Genomic DNA, 22164 nt, shown 5'->3' with positions numbered 1-22164 from the left:
GAGAATTTCAATTATAATATTTAATGAATTATTATCTACAAAATAAATAATAAGCACTTATATAAATTAAAGCCAGTGTGTCTGATAAACAGAAGCAAAATAACTCTGACGCATGCGAATTTCCACGAAATGAATCATTTTGATAAATTTAATAAGCAAGTATAAAAAAAATTGATACCAATAACTTTAATATCTCTACTCAAATAGTTTGAATTGAAATATTGAAATAAGTATATACTAAATCATTTATGATTTAAATTTGGCTCTCATAAGATTTGAATTATTTTTTATCTAATTTCTCGCAGCAATTCAATTTTCTATTACTATTTCAATATAAATTGAAATAAGCAAAACATTTATGATTTAAATTTGGTTCTCATAAGATTTGTATTATTTAATATCGTATTTCTCGCAGCAATTCAATTTCCTATTACTATTTTCGATCTCTAATTGTAACTGAATTTAGATCATTCGATATCAATCGCAATAGCGTGGTAAACAAATTACATAACTAACTTGGTAATAGGTACACTTTTTGCTTCTTAAATTTAATGTACTTTAATCCTACCAAATAACAAGCAAACTACGTCTCTATCAAATAACAACAATGTTGTTATATCACTTCTACGCATTCAAACCTTGAGATTTAGATCGGAATAAATAAGCATCAATTATTTCGAGAAGAAATTAAATCAATCCAACAATATTCGAAAAATAGAAAAACTTCAAGCAAACAACACTAATATCGGTAATAATAAATTTTTACAAAAATGAAGTTCGCTTGTTTAAATATTAGTATTGAGCGCGAAGCCAGCCATCAACCTCGCATATCTCAAAAACTGTTGCATGCATCAAATCAAAATTTTTGACACAATTTTGGTAAAGTATAATAATAATGTGTGTCAAGTTTCATAAAATTCGGAAATTCCGTTTTTGAGAAGATACGATCTGTTTTAATATTAGTCCTATGGTATAGCGCGCGGAACCAGCCGCCCATTAACCTCGCATATCTCGAAAACTGTTGCATGCACCAACTTAAAATTTTTGTCACAACTTTGGTAAAATATAGTAATAATGTTTGTCAAGTTTCATAAAATTCGCAAAATCCGCTTTTGAGAAAATACCAAATGAAAATACTAAAATGATATTTAAAAATCAATTTATATGAAGCAAATCCATCTCTATAAGTGATATATAGAGTTAAGTGTGTTCGAACAGGAATCATGATTTCAATTAAACCTTTACAAGAAAATACAATTATAATTTACAAATAATACATCGTTATGATTGATTACTAAGTCAACAAATAAATCCGGATCCAAATAAGCTATAATTTAGTTGACTCATTGAAGCGCAAGCAAAATCATCTACGGCGCCAGTCATTACATAAACGATGTCGTCTCTACGACAAATTATTTACATTCAATGACGTTTTATTATTTCAGGCGAATATCAAATGCTATCACGACACGTGTTTGCAGTTTTCCTAAATTTCCCAGAACACAATAACGAGCAGTTGCCAGAAAATAGAGTCCTATAGTGTAATCGATAGAAGGGTCACATCAAAAATATAGAGTACTGTTTTATCAAAATTTGCCGCATAACAGCAAATCAGTTGAACGTAAAAAATTATTTGTTGCTACAATTTCCTTATTATTATGTTTGCCTTCAACCAATACATCTCTACAATGAAAATGCAAATATTGTGCTCTATCTCTGAATATATGTAGAGACTATTCTCGGTAATACGGTTTTCAGAATGCAGCAATCGTGAATGCAAAATTGTGAGCTAAATATAATATGTTTTATATTGTAATAAAATTTAGTATTGCCTTTTAGAAGTAGACTTGAAATCTGTAGCCAAAAATCTAAACATACCACCTTCTTGCTAGAAAAAATAACTGTCCTTACAATTCGATCAAAACGACTCTATCAAATACTTGGGTCTTCAATAAAAAGTTAAATTGGATAATACATATGAAAGAAAAAACAAAGTAACTCCTATCGAAAATAACTTGAGAAAACTATATTGGCTTTGAAGACCAGGTTTCAATTTATGCCTACGCAACTCCCACTTTTGGGGTTGCGTAGGTTTCTCTATAAGGCAAATAGTCCAAAACAAAATTTTGGAATTTTATCAGTCAGAAAAATTAATGCTCGTACATTTGGGCATCAATATACTCACTATAAGAAAAGAAATAATAAGATTTGCTGCCAGAGAAAAATAAAACTGACTCTGCATCCCAATCAATTTGCCTAAAACCTTAAATTTACTAATTAATTAATCCGCCTGTTAATTTTCCACTTAAAACTCGAGAAACATATCTACTAGAACTCTATTAAGAATACAAACTTATTTTTTTTTATTAATTTTCGATTTTTGATAGAGAACCTCGGTTTTACTCCTACAAATCAGCTAAAATCTGTGCGCTATGGTCAAAGCTCGTTGAAATTTGATTAAAATGATGTATTGAATTTTATCAGCTTCGTCAAACATTCAAAATACGATTATACCACTATCATTGTTTAATGAATAGAATTTTATTATCTTAATCTAAATAAACAGGTATTTCATATCGTACAATGTATGTGTTCTTAGAGTTACGTAATAAGAATTACGCATCTCTATGATAGCAATGTATTTAAATTGTTTGTACATTACTAATCTTGTAAATCTCATTGTTATTTAATTGAGTGGCTGAGATAATATTTTGATGTTAATAAAAAGCATATTATGAAATTAAAACAATATTTGGTAAAATGATTTGTGAAAAAGATTTGTCCAATAACTATATTCCAAAAAACAACAATTATTTTGAGTCTGAATGCTCATTACCAAAATTTAGTCTGAATGCTCATTACCATTAATTACTCATTACCACAATGTAATATTGGAAAAATATGAAATATTCGTGACATTACGTAACCAATTGGACCTTTTGGAAGACAATGAGATAGTCTTTTAAATATTACGCAGTATTTATATTTGTTGTATTGCACTGTGTTCCCCACTTTAAAAATCTTCGAACAAGTCATTCTACGAGCAAACAAAACAACAGTCGTGTCAAGAAGAAAAATCAAGGAGATTCGGATGACTCATAGAGATATCACAATTTTTTAAATCTATAGTCCATATTATAATATATTTATATTTTTCTAAGAATAAATGTAAATCAATAACTTTATCAAATATAATTACAGTAAAATCAAGGTTAAGGCAATTTTCCAGGAATCGGACCAATAGCGAGTCTTCAGCAGGGAATGGGATAGGAACAATATATGTTCCAAAGAGCAAATATCGGCTTAATGTGGCGTATTATGCGGGAAAACGTATGAAACACAATTGTCTTAAAGGGGTTCTTCACTGTATTCATATTGGTAACTCTTAAACATTATATACAGAAACTGGCTACAAACGTAATGCAAAAATGTGTATTCCATAGTCAATGGCAATTAGAGAATTTCCTGCTGTTTCTTTCTTTTTTCTCTTGTTTTATTTTTATTCATGTTTAATTTAGCTTTACAACTTATAGAGTCTTTTCAGTTACTCTGAGTTTTTTATATAAACTTGAAAAAAAAACATGAAATTTTGTATCAAACTCTTATCAAGTATAGTTACTTGGTAAGGATGATGTTCTGATTAGAAAGTTTTTAATAAATATTCAAGCAGTTACCTTTTATCAAGTATTTAATTTATTTTGACATCTTAGTAAGTACTCTTGCTAATCAATCTATTTATATAATTTTGAATAAAAAAAATATTTATTATCAAAAAAATTTCAAGTAGTTATCTAGTATTAAACATTTTGTAAGAATGGTGTTTATTATATTAGTAGTTTTTTGTTAAAATTGATCGATTCTCACTTCAGAAATCCATTTGATTTAGCCTGAATCACAAATATTTTCTTCACTATTTTTTTTTAAATTCAAGGAGATGCAAGGTTAATTTTGGTATCCTTATAAATATAACTTTGATCGTGTTTCTCCTGAACTAAATGCTTCCTGAATTCATTATACGAAATTACTAGAATGTCTACGTGATAAGTACCACGAAAACAAGAGACCTACATCAGGTGAATCAATAACATTATAATGGGAATGATCACACAAATTGCTGCACTTCGTGCCGATTATAATTTGTGAGGATTAGTTTGCGCGTCACCAGCTGTTCATTTGCATTTCGAAATGTTGTGCAATAAGGCATTCGCGTGGTAAAAGGAATTAAAAATTTAAATTAATAAAATAATGCATATGTTAAGTAAACAGCTTTGTGTAACCGTGACCAATTGGTTAGAGCTATGGGATTTCAACCAGAGGTTCTAGGTGCGACAGAGCTAGTCTTGGAGAGCTTGATCTCAAACAGTAGGGAGGAAACATCTCTTCGGAGATTGCTACATTATTATCAAAAAATCATTATTACAGAAATTGTAATAATATAACATAGGGATAAAACAACTGTTTTGGTTGCCATCTAGAAAGAGCCATGTTGGTCAAGGAGTCAGCACAATTGGACTCGTTAAGATGTAATTGCTGTTAAAAAATATATATAAAAAATCTTATTGTTAGGAAAATAACGATTATTTTAAATCCTATAAAACTATAGTGTGCCAGTGATGTATATTTGAAAAATCTATATAAAGTAGTTTTATCTTCTTTTTCAATTCCACAAGCAAGATGAATAACCGCAGATAATAAACTTTTTATATAAATGTAATTTAATATCTAAGTTGAATTGATACGTCAATTTACTCATCATCATTCAAAATAACTCATCATGTATTCAAACGAAAATAACTGACTATTCACTTGAAATCCGCGTCGATAATATGAACAGCAGACATGGTGACTAAAAGAAATTTCTTGGAACAAAATATCAACTTCTTGAAAGATTAGTGACATCAGTGTGATCTTAGAGCTTATTAGTAAAAAAAGAAAAATTAGATGATAATTGAGCATTACAGATAAAATGTCTCTATATATTATTGCTTTGATATTTCAAATACCAAACATTTCACACAAAAGATATATTCGGTCCAATTTCAAAAAGTAGGAGTTTTACAAAGTACTTTATTTTATCATTTATACAAATTGTTTCCGAGGTCTGTGTTTAATCTCATTTCGAGCAAAAAGTCTTCTCAACGTCTTTATTTCCCACTTTTGCCTCTTCATCATAATTAAGAGATACATTTTTAATTTAAACAAGCCCAACTGAACCTTAGAAACCTCATTAATAAAAATTATGACTCTACTTTGTAAGTGTCTTCTGGTTGCGAGTGTTGAAAAGATGGGAATTCATATAACTTGTAAAATATCGCAATAATAAATGCCATCAACTCGTTTTGTGAATGCAAATGATATAAAGCAAATATGAGGGCTGTGAAAATTTAATATCAAATCTTGGAAAAAAAATATCAACTATTTTATACCAGAATTGCTGAAGTCGCAACGTCATCCAGAGCGTGTCGAGTTTTATACCTTACATAACAAACATGTTTGGATATAATGATCATATTGACATTTATATTTATTGAGATCAAAAAATTTAAATTTACAGATTTAGCATTTCGTATAACAATAAATTCATGGATTAAATACATCTTCAACTCTATGAAACTTGAATCAATTTACTCTCAGGATATTTTAACCACCTTAAGAAGGCAAAGATTATATAACATGTGGTATAACAATTTTGTTGGTCAATAGCCATTGATCTACTAAATATATTATATTTTATTATGTCAATGTGACAAGTCACGAAAAAAAGTTATTGCATTACTTTCAGAATACTCTTCCCTATATTAAATTAAATATGAGAATTGGCATTCTTCCATATGGCGAAGTTTTTCGCATGAAAATTCAAGATATGTTCTACGTGATCATAGAAAGAATTTGGAAGGAATGTGATATGAAAGTTTTTAATATTTATGAATGAAACAGAAGGACTAGTATAAGATAATCGATGTATGAAGAAGAGAAATTTAAAATTTTCACCAAACTTTGTTAAAATAACTTTTTTTTAATATATTCACCTGTTCTAAAAGGAACGTCAGCCAATTTTTCGTAGTACTTAGAATATCTAGATCGAATGCCAATCCCAAAATTGGCTGGATATTTATTATATCCTGACAACTTATTTATATCATAAACTACTATATACAAACGCATAAAAATTCTTATCAACAAGAATAACAATAGCACATATGGCATACATTTGTTGGAATGTAAAATATTTGTAACTAGGTCGTGCAAACTATTGCATTGCAATTTGTAAATATTTTTACAATTATCTCTATGCATATTACAAAACTGCATACCGATTTTTAATCGCTTGCTTTATAATTGATATGAAATATGAATTTTTGGCGTATGACGTTTTTGAAAAATATAGATAGCAAAAAAATATTTTATCAATCATGTGCATATCAGAATTATTTATATAGCATTTGATGTCATATTCGAACTCGCGAAAAATAATATACGAGCTCTTTATATTTGCAATAATAAATTCAGTCATGCACACATCGAACGATAAATTTGCAATAATATATAAAAAAAATGATGTGGATTTTATTACATTTAGAAAAACTAAATATTTTTTACAAAGCAATGTTTTAAAATAATAAAAGCTTTTGAAAATGTAACTAGGTGTAGGTGGCATTTAGCCTTAAAGCAAGTTGCATAAACTTCCCGATATGTGCGGATAGTCAGCTTAATTAAAAAGAATTGAGATTATCATCTTTTAGAAAGAATCTGTACCAAAAAGTTTTAGTTCTGCAAAATGTGAAAAAAAAGCTCGGCAGATCGTTGAGTAAAACTAAGTAAGAGTTCCTTATCGAGTTTCATCAAATGACTTTCAAATTTTTGAAATTGGGGCAGCGGTTTTTGGGAAAATAAGTCCAACTGCAAAAAAGTCCAATTTTGGCCAATACACACAAATCGTTGCACAATTTAGGGCGGGTCGATTTAAAGATCACTTAGGCACATATGATTTTTGGATTATAGAGATCAAAATAAGATACTTTGCTGAAGAAACCATACCTCTAAAATGAATTCTGATGTCCCGTGCATTGACCCAAAGATTGTGGTCAAGTTTTGAAAAATTCCGTTTTGACTCATTTAGAGTTTCCAATCGCGTCCAAATGTATGACCAACCCCCACTAGCTTTTTAAGGCCAATTCACCCATGCCCATGGTTGGGTGTACCCCTAGGACCTCCCCTGAGAAAGTATCTTAGTTCAATTCCTAGTATCCGAAAATTATATGTGCCTAAACGACTTTTTAAGTCAATACAGCTCTGTTATTGCATATAAATTTTCCAATTTTTATGTCAAACGATTCAGATAGTCTTCAAACGTCTAGAAAACACAAAAATAGCAAATAGAGCAAAAACAAAGATCTTCTTTGGAAATCAGTTCCAATATTATAGAAATAATGATTTTTTTATGGCTTCATAATACATTACTGCGTTCCACATATATTGTCCAATTTTTGTGTCAAATGATTTAGATTGTTTCAACGCTAAGAAAACACAAAACTAGCTAGTAGAAATTTCTGGCAGAAACAAAGTTCTTCTTAGGATACTAGTTTCAGTACTATAGAAATATTGAATTTTTTTAATGGCAGAGAATAGTGACAACTGCGAATAACCGTTGCTATCAAAATTAGAGTAATTTATGTATCACGATCATTCTTAGGTGTTCTATAATAAATCGATCTAACGACTTACCATATTGCGGCACAAAATCACAACTAAGACATACAAATTATATAATAAATAATTTATTATAACCCATATAACGTAACATATAGGTGCACGGTTGCGTTTGTCAGAGAAGGCGACTTATAAAAAGTTATAATTCTTATGCAATAAATCGTGTTACGGCATAACCGTTCCAGAAATGAGTGTCTGTGTGTCTTTTACCTGTGTGGGCAGTCGTTACAGGCGACCGTGAACTTTAATTATAAAAATATTATAATAAGATCTTTGTCGATCTCATAATATACGTATAGATTGCATAACACCAATAAACACGATTTGGGAATCGACATAACGATCGTTGAGTGTTCGAATCGGTGTATTTTAACGCTGAAATTTCAATATTGATGGTAAACAACCAGACCGCTAGAAGGACGTTCTATGATATATGTAAACGGTTATATTTGACAAGCTTGTATACACTATTTTTTGTGTGTGCAAATATTTTGGATAATATGTTGTGTGAAATTCGATACTATCGAAAATAGATGTATGATAAGCTGAGGGCATTTACAAAAAATTTATTATTAAAATCTCAATATAGTAAATTTCATTGTCAAATAGAGCTATTGCAGCCCTTACACTAGAAAGAGTGCACATGAACTGAAAGTAAATTTTGACACTTGTTTATACAATAGAACGACCAAAATAAAGACACAGCTCAAACGCTTAAAAGATTTAAAATGATCCCGATAAAAACTTATATAAAAAATAATATCAAAGTTTTATTTTATTAAAATCTTGCTATGTCAAATAATTACGGATTTCAAAAGACAAAGTAGAAAATCTGTTACAAAGGAGTAAAGAATTTCATGCTTTATCGTGTGATGTTAATCACACTTAATCGTCTAGGATTACAACAAAAGTTATCGTTAAAAAGTCTAAAGATCTTGCATAATTAGTTGAATAACACAATTTAATCTGATCGTGAGATTTCAAAATTGAGACTCGTGTAGTAGTTTAGTCATATTGATGTAATAACGAGTAATTATACATATATAAGAACCATTGATTTTGTAAGAGTTAACCGGTTGAGAATTAGAAGCAACAAAGAGACAGGAATATCGCAAAATTATAGATAATTAGGTAAGGACAAGATTTATAATTGTTTAAGACTTTATGTAAAAAAGTTTATTTCATAAATGGATCTATATTAAGTACAGATGAATTACGAATACGAAACATCGTTTAAAACTTCAAAAACAAAAGCATACATAAAGAATTGGCAACTGAATATTCTTGCAACAGAAATTTAAGAAGAGATATTTGAATATAATTATTTTTATACAGATCATTTTTATATAAAACATATTAGACAGTATCATAAAAGCAATAAAATAAACAAAAGAAAAAAAAATCAAAATTAGTTGTCAACCAACTAAGTTACCAAATAATTTCTTGTCTATTTCTAGTATAGCTAACTGTTGGCTATAGTAGAATTGGACAAGACATTTCGGCGAATTTTTAAAGGCAGAAGGCCAAAGAAAGCTTTTAGGAATTCTATATTTTTAGCAAACTTTTCCAATATAAATAAAACTGATTTAGCATCGATTTGAAAAACCTCTCTCTAAATCACATTAAAATCCTACGAATTCACACCCTACAAGCTGCAGTAATCAAAATATATTCACGATTTCATAGAACGATATTTCAAATCGGCATATAACACCGACCAAATGCCATATAGAAAAGTGCAAATTGCAAAAGTATTGCTAAACTTAATGCATTACATCATATATTGGTACCGACATATATGCAGGTAAATGCAACGATCGCGCATACATAACTTGATATGGCCACCTGGACGGAAACGCCTGGCCAAAATAAAAAAAAACTTTGGACATATACCACCAGCTTAATGCAGTTCCATTAAAATACAACAAATAATTCAATTTATATTTCAATAATGTAGGAGCTTCTAAAAATGCTCAAGTAAATCCATCTTCGGTACTCCCCTACTTGTACATTATCATCTCCAAAGTTTGTAACTTGTTCATGTTTTAAAAAGAAACAATCTTTAATAATTAAATCCCCATCAGACCTAATGAAGCGAGTCTAATATTTCAGTCGAAAAGTTCTCATCCAAACAACTAATTTTGAAAATCTGGGAGAATATTCCCAGTTTCTTTTCCAACTCCTTTTTCGGTATCAGTAGAGAAAGTTTTTGCGCTGTAACCCTAATCAAAAATATTCGCCAATGTGTGTTAACGCACCTAATGAATGATTGTGCAATTTATTAAGTCATAAAAAAATAATCTTCGCCAGCAAGACGGATGAATGATTCAAGTGCAGAACTATTACGGAGACACGTGTCATGAAGCAGCTGCAGAAGTGTTGGTTCTACAACCGCAAAGAAACTGTTCCCATATATTGTTAAAGAAAAAATAGAGATATGTATTTTGTAATGTGAAATTTATGTAATAACAGTTATATAAGGATTAAAATAATTTCGTTATATACTAAAGAAGCAATATTCATGCCATATATAATTTTTGGCTAGGGTTAATAATCGATATAGATCTGAAGCTCGCAGCAAAATTCTAAACTTTGATATTTTTTTAAAATTCAACCATTTACCATAGGCCTATAACAATTTTGTAAGCTATTTCAGACCTCAAAATCTGTCGTTATATAAAGTTTCATAAAAATAGTCATAAAAATTATTTTCAACATTGAATTACAAAGAAACGACCCGGTGAAAACTAACTATCGGGATTTCCTATCAATATCTTTCGAACGGTTTTTGAATTTTTAAAATCGATTAAAAATTGTTACATAAAACATGGACTAAAACTTTTGAACTTTTCTGCTAAAAACAAAACTAGTAAACGCTATCCCTTATCGAAATACATCGAGCAGCTTCCAAATTTTTGAAATCAGTCCAGCCGTTTTTGTGAAAACATCGATGAAAGCTCAAAAATTGGCTCACATACATACACATACACACATATACTTTTCCAATCCAAGTTTTAATAGACTTGCGATTTTCGGTAAAAAGAAGAGTGAATGACACTAATTAGGAGAAAAGTATAATTAAAAGAGATAATCATAGCATTCTAGATCCTCCCCCCATGAAGTAATGCCTATCGACGGTTTTCGTGGAGACAGTAGATTTAGAATTATTGACAAGAAGAAAAGGCAATGGAACTAATTAGGAGGCAAATACAATAAAAAGAGAGAATGATAGCATTCTAGATCCTCCCCCCATGAAGGAAGACTTAAGGGTAGAGATAAACGGAGGTTTAAGCCAGTATTATACCCAGGCCGTATTGAGCACGACATACCCTGACAAAAGACCTCATCTGGGATGTATAAACACATTTCCTTCGCCGTACAAAAAAACATACCATTCCGAATTTGGTCTCATTCGATTCACTTGAAACGTTGAAAACATAAAATTAACAAATCAGATTTTTTCGCAAAAACAAATTTCTCCTACGGAAAGCTATAGTTTTCAAGTAGGCATTCATCCCCATAATGGAAAGAAATCTAAATTATGTTTCTAACAAAAAATTGTTGCTTGCATACATTTCTTCCAAATTTAATAAACGAAATACTTCAGAAGCGGCCATGTTAGTATTTAATTTGGAAAAAAAAAATTAACCCTTTGCATTCGTATACCCGCCGTGATATATAAAAGATGTCCATCCTGAGCAATATTTATGAAAAGTTGATCCAGTTCTTTTCTTTCTTCTGTCAAGTCGATTCTTTCCAATGAAGAGTCGAATTGGGACTCGAAACACATGGAAGTTTGATAAAATTGTATTAAAAATAAATATGAATATAACTTTCTATGGAAGGATACTTGCCTAAAGAGCTTTTGTGCCTTCATCTAATAAAGAAGTTGTAATTTCACGTTGTAAGTATTGTAGTTTGCTTGAATATGGAGCAGTACAAACTTATTAACTTCCCGTAGGGTAAGTTATAGTAATCGCAAAAAAATCGAAAATGAAAATTTTTGCATTTCTCGACGTTTCAAAGGTTTCTGAATATTTTGGCATACCTTAGAAAAAATGGATGTATGTGTGTGTGTGTGTGTGTGTGTGTGTGTGTGTGTGCGTGTGTGTGTATGTATGTGCGGATACAAATTTTCGTCGACGATTTCGGGAACATCGATCAACCGATTTGAATAATTCAAAAAACATTCGATTCGTATTGATAAGGAGACGTGCTGATTAGTTTTTGGCGAAGTCAGGTCTAGCCGTTCCGAAGATACGGGGCAAAAAGTGCCGAAAACGGTAACTCAGTTTTTAAGAGAACGGAGCGTCCGATTTTAATAATTCAAAAAACATTTTACTTGTATTGATAATGTGAAAAACCGATCAAATTTTCATAAAGGCAGGTCTAGCGGTTTCGGAGATCTAATGAAAAAAGTAAAAAAAAATGCCATTTGGCGGTCAAAAATGATCATTAGACATATGCACATCAAATTATCAGATATTTTATAGAGATTTTAACAATAAGTATAATTTTGGTTTACATTCCTATGGGTTCCGTACCAATGTTTACGCGTTAGACGTCGACGCGGGGCTTACGCGGTTTGATATTTCGTCTTTATGCAGTTAAAGCAGTACGATTGCTTGGAAAAAAAGTTTAGATCTTTCAAAATATGTCAAAATAAAGAAAACATTTTTTTCAAATAAAAAAAAAATTTAAAAAAAAAAAATAATAAAAAATTTTTTTTTTCAAAAAAAAGTAATTTTTTGTCTAATTGTTTGTCAAAAATCTTATTTTTTCGAAGTAAATTTTTTTCAAAAATGTTAATCGTTTTTAAAATAATAACTTTTGGTACGGGAAGTTTCAGCAATTTGCCTTAAGGCACGATGCCTTAATTGCCTTAAGACAGAATTCCACTTACAGCTAGTTTAGAAATGAATCTAAATCCAATCTTTTTAGAAAATTCGCGTATTTAAGTATAATACGATCGGTTCGGTTGGGTGTATCGACGGCCTATCAATTCGCTTTATACGTTTGCAGAAATGACCCACTTAACGGTCCCGGGTTTCACTTGTGTAATCCTATTGTGCAAAGCGCGCTTTGCGTTGCGCGAATGTTACAGGCATTATGTAATAGAAAATATGTATATGTGTATATATGGAGATAAATAACAATTATGTACACTGTGAGCTTTGAACTACGACTTAATTAGTTATTAGAAAAAATATGAATGCTCTATATAAAAATTGAATGGGACAAATCCTGTTCAATCTGGCAAAACGACGGAAAAGTTTATATAAATTTATTTTATTTAAATGTAATTTTAATGTATCAAAATTACAATCGATCAACAAAGTTATATTTTCTTAATTGGTAAAATCCTAAAAAAAAAAATCACCTAAAGAGCAAAAGGCTATTACAGTCAAATTTTTTATTTGACTTTCCTTTGATTGCTTTCCTTTGATATTTTAGTATATTAATTGTGTTCTGATATTTTAGAGATATGCTCTACTCTAGCGAAACCCAATTCGGGTCAATCTATCAGATATTAATTTTCATAAACTTTATATTACGTATATGTTATAACTTATTCAAGCTGATTCAAATTATCCATATTCTCTTACAAAAAATCCCATAATTTCGAAAACAAAGCAATTATTTGACTTAACACATCTTAAGTAAATTCCGTGATATATTTATAAAAAAAATCTTACATAACACACCGGTTACCAAACGTACAAAAATTAAGTAACGTGGTGATATTGATCGATGCTGATGGCAAATCGAAATGAATTTTCGGAAGCCTCGATATAGTTTAATATATCGAAATATACAAATCACTCCAGAAATTGTTTATTAAAATAATTATATTTCTATGTAATACGGTTAGATAACTATGAATGAGCGCTTTTGTCAATATGCAAATCAATCTGCCGGTTGGCAGTTATGAAACACCACTTCGTGCTTCAAAGAGACCTTTGCATTTTCATCAGGGAAATTATACGCTGGGAATTATTAAAACTTTTTAAAACAAGGTCTATAATCCGTAATTTATTTTAAATAAGTAGTTGTTAAATAGATTTTGAAACTTTGTAATATAAGCATAGAAATGCATTAAAATATAAAACAACTGAGAATAAAGTTTTATGCTATTGAGGATATTTACAAAGCACGTTTTTAGATGCACGGAATAAATTTGAGTAAAAAAGTGAAAATGCATTACTCAAGTAAATACATTATTTTTGAGTATAAATTTGAAATACAAAAAGGCAGCAAACAATGATCAAAATGAAAGAATTTGATTGGCTACTGCGTAAAAAGTCTAAGCTCTCTCTTGAAAATAAGTTGCTGCTATATAAATCAATCATTAAGCCAATCTGGACCTACGGAATTGAGCTCTGGGGATGTGCTTACAAATCAAATATAGCTATAATGCAGAGAACTCAGTCAAAAATTTTACGTACAATACTTAATTCTCCGTGGTATGTTACAAATGAAACCATTCACAGCGATCTCAACATGAAAACGGTACAATTAACGTTCAAAGAATTTAAGGAAAAATACAAAGATAAACTGGAATCACATTCAAAACGTCAATAGCCTTTACATTTACTCTTAGATTAGCTTCAATATATCATTATCTTTTTAATTGTTAAACTAAGAAGATCTCATTGGAGTTCTTCTTAGACATCGCTCTCAACTATTGTCAATGTAGCTTATAGGAATTCTTACGTATTTATGATTGCTGAATAAAACAGAGTAAAAATAAATAAAAATAAATTGAAATAATTTTATATAAATGATAGAACACCAGGTATGTTTTTAATAACTTTAATTTTATTTAATCTCTATAACGAAGAATATGATGAATATCATGTGTCCAAAATTAGAATGTAGGTCACGACATCGATTAAGTTATAACTTGATCTTAAGTATGCCTTCCAAACATTCAATGACACTTTTATCAACACGGGCAATTGACAAAAATCATATGAAAAAGTAATAAAAACTAAAATAATTAAATTTCAACTCACCATGCTGCAATCCCTCATCGCACAGCCGGAGCGCTCGTTCATTGTTTCCGGCGGCCAGTTGACGTTCTACTTCCGGAACCAGGCTGGCTGCTCTGATTTCTGGACCCCAAAATCGTTCGACCAGACTGCGGACTAGAATGTCCGGTTCGAGGACATTTGTGTCGTCGCCCAGACCGGAACATAAGCTACCACAACGGGGACATTGCTGGTTTTTGAGAGGTAGGGATGATGCTGGAAAAGGATAAAATAAAAGATACAAAAAAAATTAAATATAAAATAATTTTTTGATAATTTGGTCAATGAAAATAATTAGCTGTAGTAGATACTACAAAAATAACATTTATTAATATGTAGCATTATTCCTTATGTTTCCAAAATAAAATGCCTGAAATTATCTTATAATTTTAGCAAGTCATTTGAAAATAAGTAATGAAGACAAAAAATATAAAAAATAAATATTTTAAATAAAACAAGCATTTTATACATAGTTTTCACTTTTATGTATTAACTCGTTAATATTAGTTTTTTTTTGTTCTATTTTTTTGCGAAATAAAAAGATTGAACACTCATTGTGCGATATTTTACTGAAAATTTATGTATGTATAATTTTTTTTTATTGATGTAATTTTTGTAAAAATTTCATGAGCAATGGCACATACTTGTTGATGTTAGAAAAGTAAAGAATGAATATTTTATTAATTAATAATAATAAATTATTAATATCTTAATATTTCATTATTATTTGCAACACTTTCAGCTCAATACACGAAATAAAAGTGAACGATATTTTATATTACATTTATTAAATGATCCTAAGTCATCTTCAGTGGTAATTTTAACTTTAATTAAGTAATAACGAATGCTCTGCTAAAAAAGTTTTTGACCATTTAAATATTACACAAATATAGATTGAATATGAAAAAGCAAGTTATGAGTACACATGCTTCAATTACTGGTCATTCTGAAAGAATGTTGATGACATAGGATCATAAGTCGAGTCAAATGGAAATGATAAAATAAACTGTTTAATCTTCCATTGAAAAAAATGGAAGGAATGTCTAGAAAATTTAATATTTTTTTGTTAACTAGAAGCTAATTGGAAGCAAATTGCTTCAAGCAATCCATCTTAAATTCCACTGAAAATGACAAAATTATACTCAAATCGTTTGGATGTAATAAAGGGTTTGCTAACTTCTACAATTCTTTTTAGATGTATTGCCTTGAAGATTTTGCTCCACATATGTATAAATATGCATACATACATACATACATACATTCATATAAGAGCGAATGGCAAGAATTAGAAGGAAAACATAAATTCAGAGCGAGAATTTTAGCATTCTAGATCCTCCCCCCATTAAGTAATGCCTTGTCGGTATTATAGCCAAGCGGTATTCTGAGATATAAGCAATGATGCTTCCATTCATCTTAAATTTCACTGAAAATGACATAAAATTATACCCAAATCGTTTGGACGTAATATAGGGGTTTGCTAACATCTACAATTTTTTTAGATAAATTGTCCTGAAGATTTTGCACCTGTATGTATATATACATAGACATACATACATATGAAAGCAAATGGCAATAATTAAAAGGAAAGTATAATTTGAGAGCGATAATTATAGCATTCTTGATTCTCCCCCCATGAAGTAATGCCTAGTCGGTATTATAGCCAAGCGGTATTCCGACATATCAAGCAATGGAAGCAATTTATCTTAAATTCCACTGAAAATGACATAAAATTATATCCAAATCGTTTGGACGTAATAAAGGGTTTGCTAAATTCATTTTTATTAGATATATGGCCCGATGATTTTGTCCCACATGTGTATATATGTATATATATATATATATATATGAAAGCGAGTGCAATAATCAGAAGGAAAATATAATTATAGAGCAAAAATTTTAGCATTCTAGATCCTCCCCCCATAAAGTAATTCCTAACGGCGGTTTCCGTGGGGAACAGAGGCAAGAGATAAGCTGGGGGTTTATTCGGTATTATACCCAGGCAGCATTCCGACATACCCAGACAAAAGACATATTGTCGGTCTGGGATGCATACTTCCTTCGCTATTCAAAAATTAAAAAAAACTCACATACATAGCTTAAAATTCAAGAAAAAAAATCCAAACAATGCCAAATGATACCAGTTTTTGTAAAAAAACAAATATTAAAAATATATGATTTTGAATATTACTTGACTTGTTATTATGCCTTGTCAATTGCATAGTTATTTTCCTCTATGGCATTAAAATTCTTTTATTATTAATTTTAATCGGTTTTTGACAATATACTCACTATTAGTGCCAACACATCTGCGACAAAACGAGTGTCCACACTGAGCCGTGACAGCATCGACTAAGACCCCGGAGCATCGAGCGCATGTCAGGTCCGAATCATCGCATATTCTGACTCCGTCTTCCGATCTTGATGACACGGGCTGTCGGCAACGCGCAGGATGCATTAACGAAGAGGTCAGGAGACAACGGGTTAATGCCTCGGCAGCGTCTCTCATGGCAATCGAGGACGCATTCCCAAATAGAACCGATTGTTTTTTCTCCGTTGTAATAAAAGACTTTTTACTAATGTTATATACTCTCTAAAACAACTGAACTTCACTTCTTCTTATCCTCAGACTCTCAACTAATTTACTTATTTCCTTTATTTTTCAGCAGATTTGCAGATCAAATGATATAAACACAAACTCAGTCTATCACTACACAACTCACTGAGCTAATTTTTCAAAACTTGTTTTAAGCATCACTAAACTGTAAACTATTGCACAAACACTTGCACAATTAAATATAGAAGTTGCTAGGTTTTTAATTGGTTTGATTTGTCTTGGTATTGTTGTGCGTTATGTAGATTCTTGCATTCAATCTGCAATCAAAAAGAAATAAATTATTTTTTATTATATTTATTATATATAAATTAAAATTAACATTGCTAGTATTTAGTTTACTTTGAATATTTGGTATATAGCTATTTTTTTAAAAATTCCTTTAAAATTAAAAATAAGACATTAGACCTGTTTGCCCCCTGGATGCCCTATTTCACTAGTTTTTTGGAAAACAGGTTTATTTGATATGTGTTATCTGTGCTTACACAGAGAATTGAGCCAACAATATTTCCATTTATCATCTATTATATAAAAATAAGTCGGGTTTTCCTTCTTGACGATATAACTCCAAAACGCACGAACCGATTACGACGATTTTGCATTCGTTGGAAAGGTCTCGGACTCCGTGAGGTTTATAGCAAAGAAAATTGAAAAAAAATTCAACAGAAAAAGCATCTCTAATACTTAGCATATACTACAAACTAATATTTTTTGTTTGACTGCAATTCATTTGTTTGACAGCTACTCATTGTTCTCTGCACAGTTAATTTCATGTGACAAACCCGCATTGTGTTCACTGTGAAATTGTGCAAAAAAGGTGAAAAGGATGAGTTATTCGTTACCTAACATTTCAATTGGAAACCATCAAATCAATAACGTGTATTGTGCAAATTTTTCAACAACAGGCAATTTTTTTTTATCTTTTAATCACCAAACAAAATGTTACATAAAATGAAACCATCTGGTGGTGAAACAAAATTCGGTTTGCTAGTACCCTATATTTGTTAAAACAAAGATTGAACCCAATTTCTCAATATTTTTAACAGATTTCTTCCATATTCTTTCCTTCTAAATCTAATATTTTATATTCTGATCTTGATTTTCCATTTACTTCTAATTCTATTCAATTCCAACTCAACCATTCAAATTCATTCAATTTCAACTCAACGATGACAGTACCAGGACTCGTTCCGATGATTTATGTAGGGTGAGTCAAAAATGCTACTAACTGAGCAACAGATTTTATTGAATTTTAACTCAACAATGACAATACCAGGTCTTGTTCCAAGAATCTCTGACTTATGAGTTGGGCTACTGACTGAGCTATGCCCCCTATGTTATTGCTGGTAATAAAATAAATTACGAATGTGTTGTTCATAATAAAAGTTGACTATTTTATCATCCTACCAAATTCGTATAATTAACACGTAATAAAGTCAATTTTCAAATGCAGTAAATTTCCTTTACTATGAACAGCAAGATGCAAAATAATGCTGTGATGATGTATTTGGCTAAACCACTTATTTTTCGCGTTGGAACTCGGCCACGGTCATTTCTGAGAATGTTATTTTATCCCAGTGAGTAAAATGTACGTAGAAAGCTAGTTGGTATTGGTGTACGTGTGCTATTCTGTAGTAGATGGGAGACCTGTTGTTCTTTCATTCATTTATTACATCTATTACCTGTTTGAATTCATGACCATATAAGTGATAAATAGAAAAAATCAAGTGTTGAGTTCGAAATGATTAAACTTTCTGATTAGAACAACTCAAGCCTATTGAAAACAAATGTGCTTTCTTACTTTGTCGCATTATCACAATATACACAAAATTAGTGAAATTGCTGTTTTTCTTACTATCAAAATTGGAAAACTAATTTGATCTAACAGGAGATCTCTTGATAGTTTAAGGAGTAGTTTAACATAATAAAATCATGCTGTTGTGATATTATTCAGAGCACATTAAACATCTTGTTCGCCCAACAAATGCATCATTGTGCACATTCCACACATAAAACCCAAATAAATCCAAATTTTCCATGTATAAATAAGAACAATACGTGCTGTGCTCCCTAAAACCGTATTTCATGTCAATTTTATCTTGCAGTAAAACTCAAGTTATCCATTATTCCATGCTGCTCAATCTAATAAATCTATTTATATGCGCGCTACATTTTACATAAAAACCACCGATGCAATAGAGAGTATTGTCACAAAAAGCATCGAGGCAGTAAATTTTAATGAGCCACCCGTAAAAACCTTAGGCAATTTATTGCTAACCTAAGCCCAGGAGCACAATATATAATTCCGAACACAAATGCCTAAACGTAAAAGCAACAAATGAGAAAAGTTTTCATGGAGCTGCGCGGATTGTAATCTTCTTTTGTGCTCGTAGCATTCGATCTCTCCACCGGACAAAGAAACAATAAAATATTTTTAAATCCTACAGCCTTAAGTGCCAGATCGTAAAATAAATTCCAACATTGGGGAAGGATTTTCTTCAGAAAATATTTGTTTTATTTAAGCAGATGATGATATAATTTATCAATTGAGGGCTTACATTTTATTTTTCTTTGAGATATGTATCACCAGGCATGGTTCACAACAGAGCATCGTTTGTATTATAAAATAAATATTACTTAACAACTTATAGCATCTTTATTTTCTTGAAAATCAAATTATTAATAGATATTTTTTAAATCATTTTACCTCAAGTCATCGTAGCTCAATTTTTATTCATTCCAATGCAGTGAATTAAATATTACAATTGTTACTTTTACTTTCATACCTTATAAATAACGAGAAATGGATACGAGAACAATAGAGAAATAATAAAACTATTTATGAAGTCGTAAACACATTTCAGCCTGGGCATGTTTTATTACGAGGTATTTTTAGACGCCATTATTTCATGTTATTATCTTTTCTTCTAATATAATTCAAAATTACATAAACCAATGCTTACATACACATATTTATTCACTATTATAAAAAATCGATTATGTCGATATTAGATCAATACACAATTTAGGGATCGAACTTTAAAAAATATATATATTTTTGTAAAAACTGTCAATCTTAATAAAAATGGTTCAATTGAAAAAAATATATGAACAAAAATTAGGTGTATCATGTAGTATACATTTGATGAAAATGTATTTGTTTTATGTCGTTTGCAGAGTACGAGTCGAAATAACTTTATACTTTTTTATTTGTTATATATTTTATTATATATTCTGTTATTTTTTTAAAATCCATGCTATAACTATCAATACCGAGTTATGGGGTCTATTTGCACAATTAAAACTAAAATAAGAAAATATATGCACATTTAGTATAGACATACTGCTATCTATATGGTACTATAAGTCAATAAAAGATTTAAAAAAAGTAAAAAACGTATTAAAAAAAGAGCTAATAAGCAAAAAACAAAACAACACGAATAAAAAATAATTTTATTGAATTATTTTTAATAAAATGTTTTTTTTATCAAAAAAAATATGAAATTGTTGGCTGTTATATAAAGTTTTAAACATAGGATAGGATTTTAATAAAAAAAAAATTGAGCTCGTTATGAACAAAGTTTTGTCGAACCCGAGTTAGTGTAATATTCAAATAATAATAAAAATATTTATAGAGAAAATAATAAACATGATTAAAGCGTGTTGAAACTTTTCCTTTGATGCTTGAAAGCTCCCTCTGAGCCAAGCAATCAGGATTATAATTCATTCATTTTCACCATAGTTTTGAATCATTTTTAATAATTATTATAAGCTTTAAATATAATAAATTATAGAAGCTCCATCATGAGTTAGTGGTTCGAGATATGGACATCAAAAACAAAGTGAAAATAGCCTTTCAAATTCATAAGTATATTAAGGTTGTCGTGGCTGAGGTCGTTAACGCGCGAACTGATGTGTATGGGGTCGCGCGTTCGATTCCTAGCTCTGCCAATTTGACAAGTAATATACATGAAAATATGTTTCCATTTGAAAATAAGCCCATCTCTGGCACTATGGTGTGAAATGGAAATGGGAAAAAGTTTCATACTACTTCTTCCCTGAATCGAGTTGGAGTTTAATTCAACTCACAGACCTGCATCAGAGCAACTAAGTGTAATAGTAAATTAATTACTTACAGATCGTACTACCGTAGGCTTGATAATTAATGTTTTCGCATCAGTACCACTATTACTTCTATAAGCTACACATGATCAAGATGGAAAAGGATCACCATTGGGTGACCTTTCGTCCTTTTTTCCTTATATAATAGACCATTAAAATTACTGAATGTTGTTTAAAAATAAACATCAAAAGTAGTGAACGACAGATTGTAATTCATAAAAACAAATAAAAAAAAACATAGAGATCGAACAACCGTTTTGGTTGCCATCTAAAAAGCCATAGCATTAGGAAGTTATCACAACAGCTCCAAGTTCTTGTTCCAATTTAACAAAAGTTTAAATTCTATTTTTTATGTATTATATCATATTGTTACAGATTCCTCTCTCAATCTGCTCATGCAACGAGAGCAAAGTACATAAAAACATTTCAGCAATGTACACAAAATGAAAATCAAGAAAGCAAACAAACATCATTCGGTATTGTTTACAAGTGTCGTTAGACGAAAGTGTTATTAATTCCATCCATCCTGTTTTAATCGCGAACGCTCTTTGCCCGTCCGAGTTGGTGCGAGTCCGAGTGCCGTCAAAACTGAGTTTTGTCGGGCGTTACGCTAGAATTACTAGCGGCCCGGATGCGAGAGTACGTTGAACTTATCATACATAAATGTGAGATATCACGATTAACATGCAT

At 30.3% G+C, this 22164-nt stretch overlaps 1 protein-coding gene across 1 annotated transcript in view; it reads right to left on the bottom strand.

The window, feature by feature from the left end:
• Positions 1 to 17525, bottom strand: part of LOC113366459 (LON peptidase N-terminal domain and RING finger protein 3) — a 30034-nt gene extending 12509 nt beyond the window's left edge. The window contains exons 1-2 of the mRNA XM_026608059.1: positions 17031 to 17525; positions 14727 to 14957 (exon numbers count right to left, since the gene is read on the bottom strand). Of these exons, the coding sequence (XP_026463844.1) occupies positions 14727 to 14957; positions 17031 to 17247 (448 nt within the window). The 5' untranslated portion in view covers positions 17248 to 17525. The remainder of the gene's footprint in view (positions 1 to 14726; positions 14958 to 17030) is intronic.
• Positions 17526 to 22164: the final 4639 nt, after the last annotated feature.

Source organism: Ctenocephalides felis, unplaced genomic scaffold (assembly GCF_003426905.1).
Source record: "Ctenocephalides felis isolate EL2017-DRISC unplaced genomic scaffold, ASM342690v1 CF-g0.4_SCAFFOLD_01170, whole genome shotgun sequence".
Lineage (NCBI taxonomy): Eukaryota > Metazoa > Arthropoda > Insecta > Siphonaptera > Pulicidae > Ctenocephalides > Ctenocephalides felis.
This window is presented reverse-complemented; position numbering and strand designations above follow the sequence as displayed.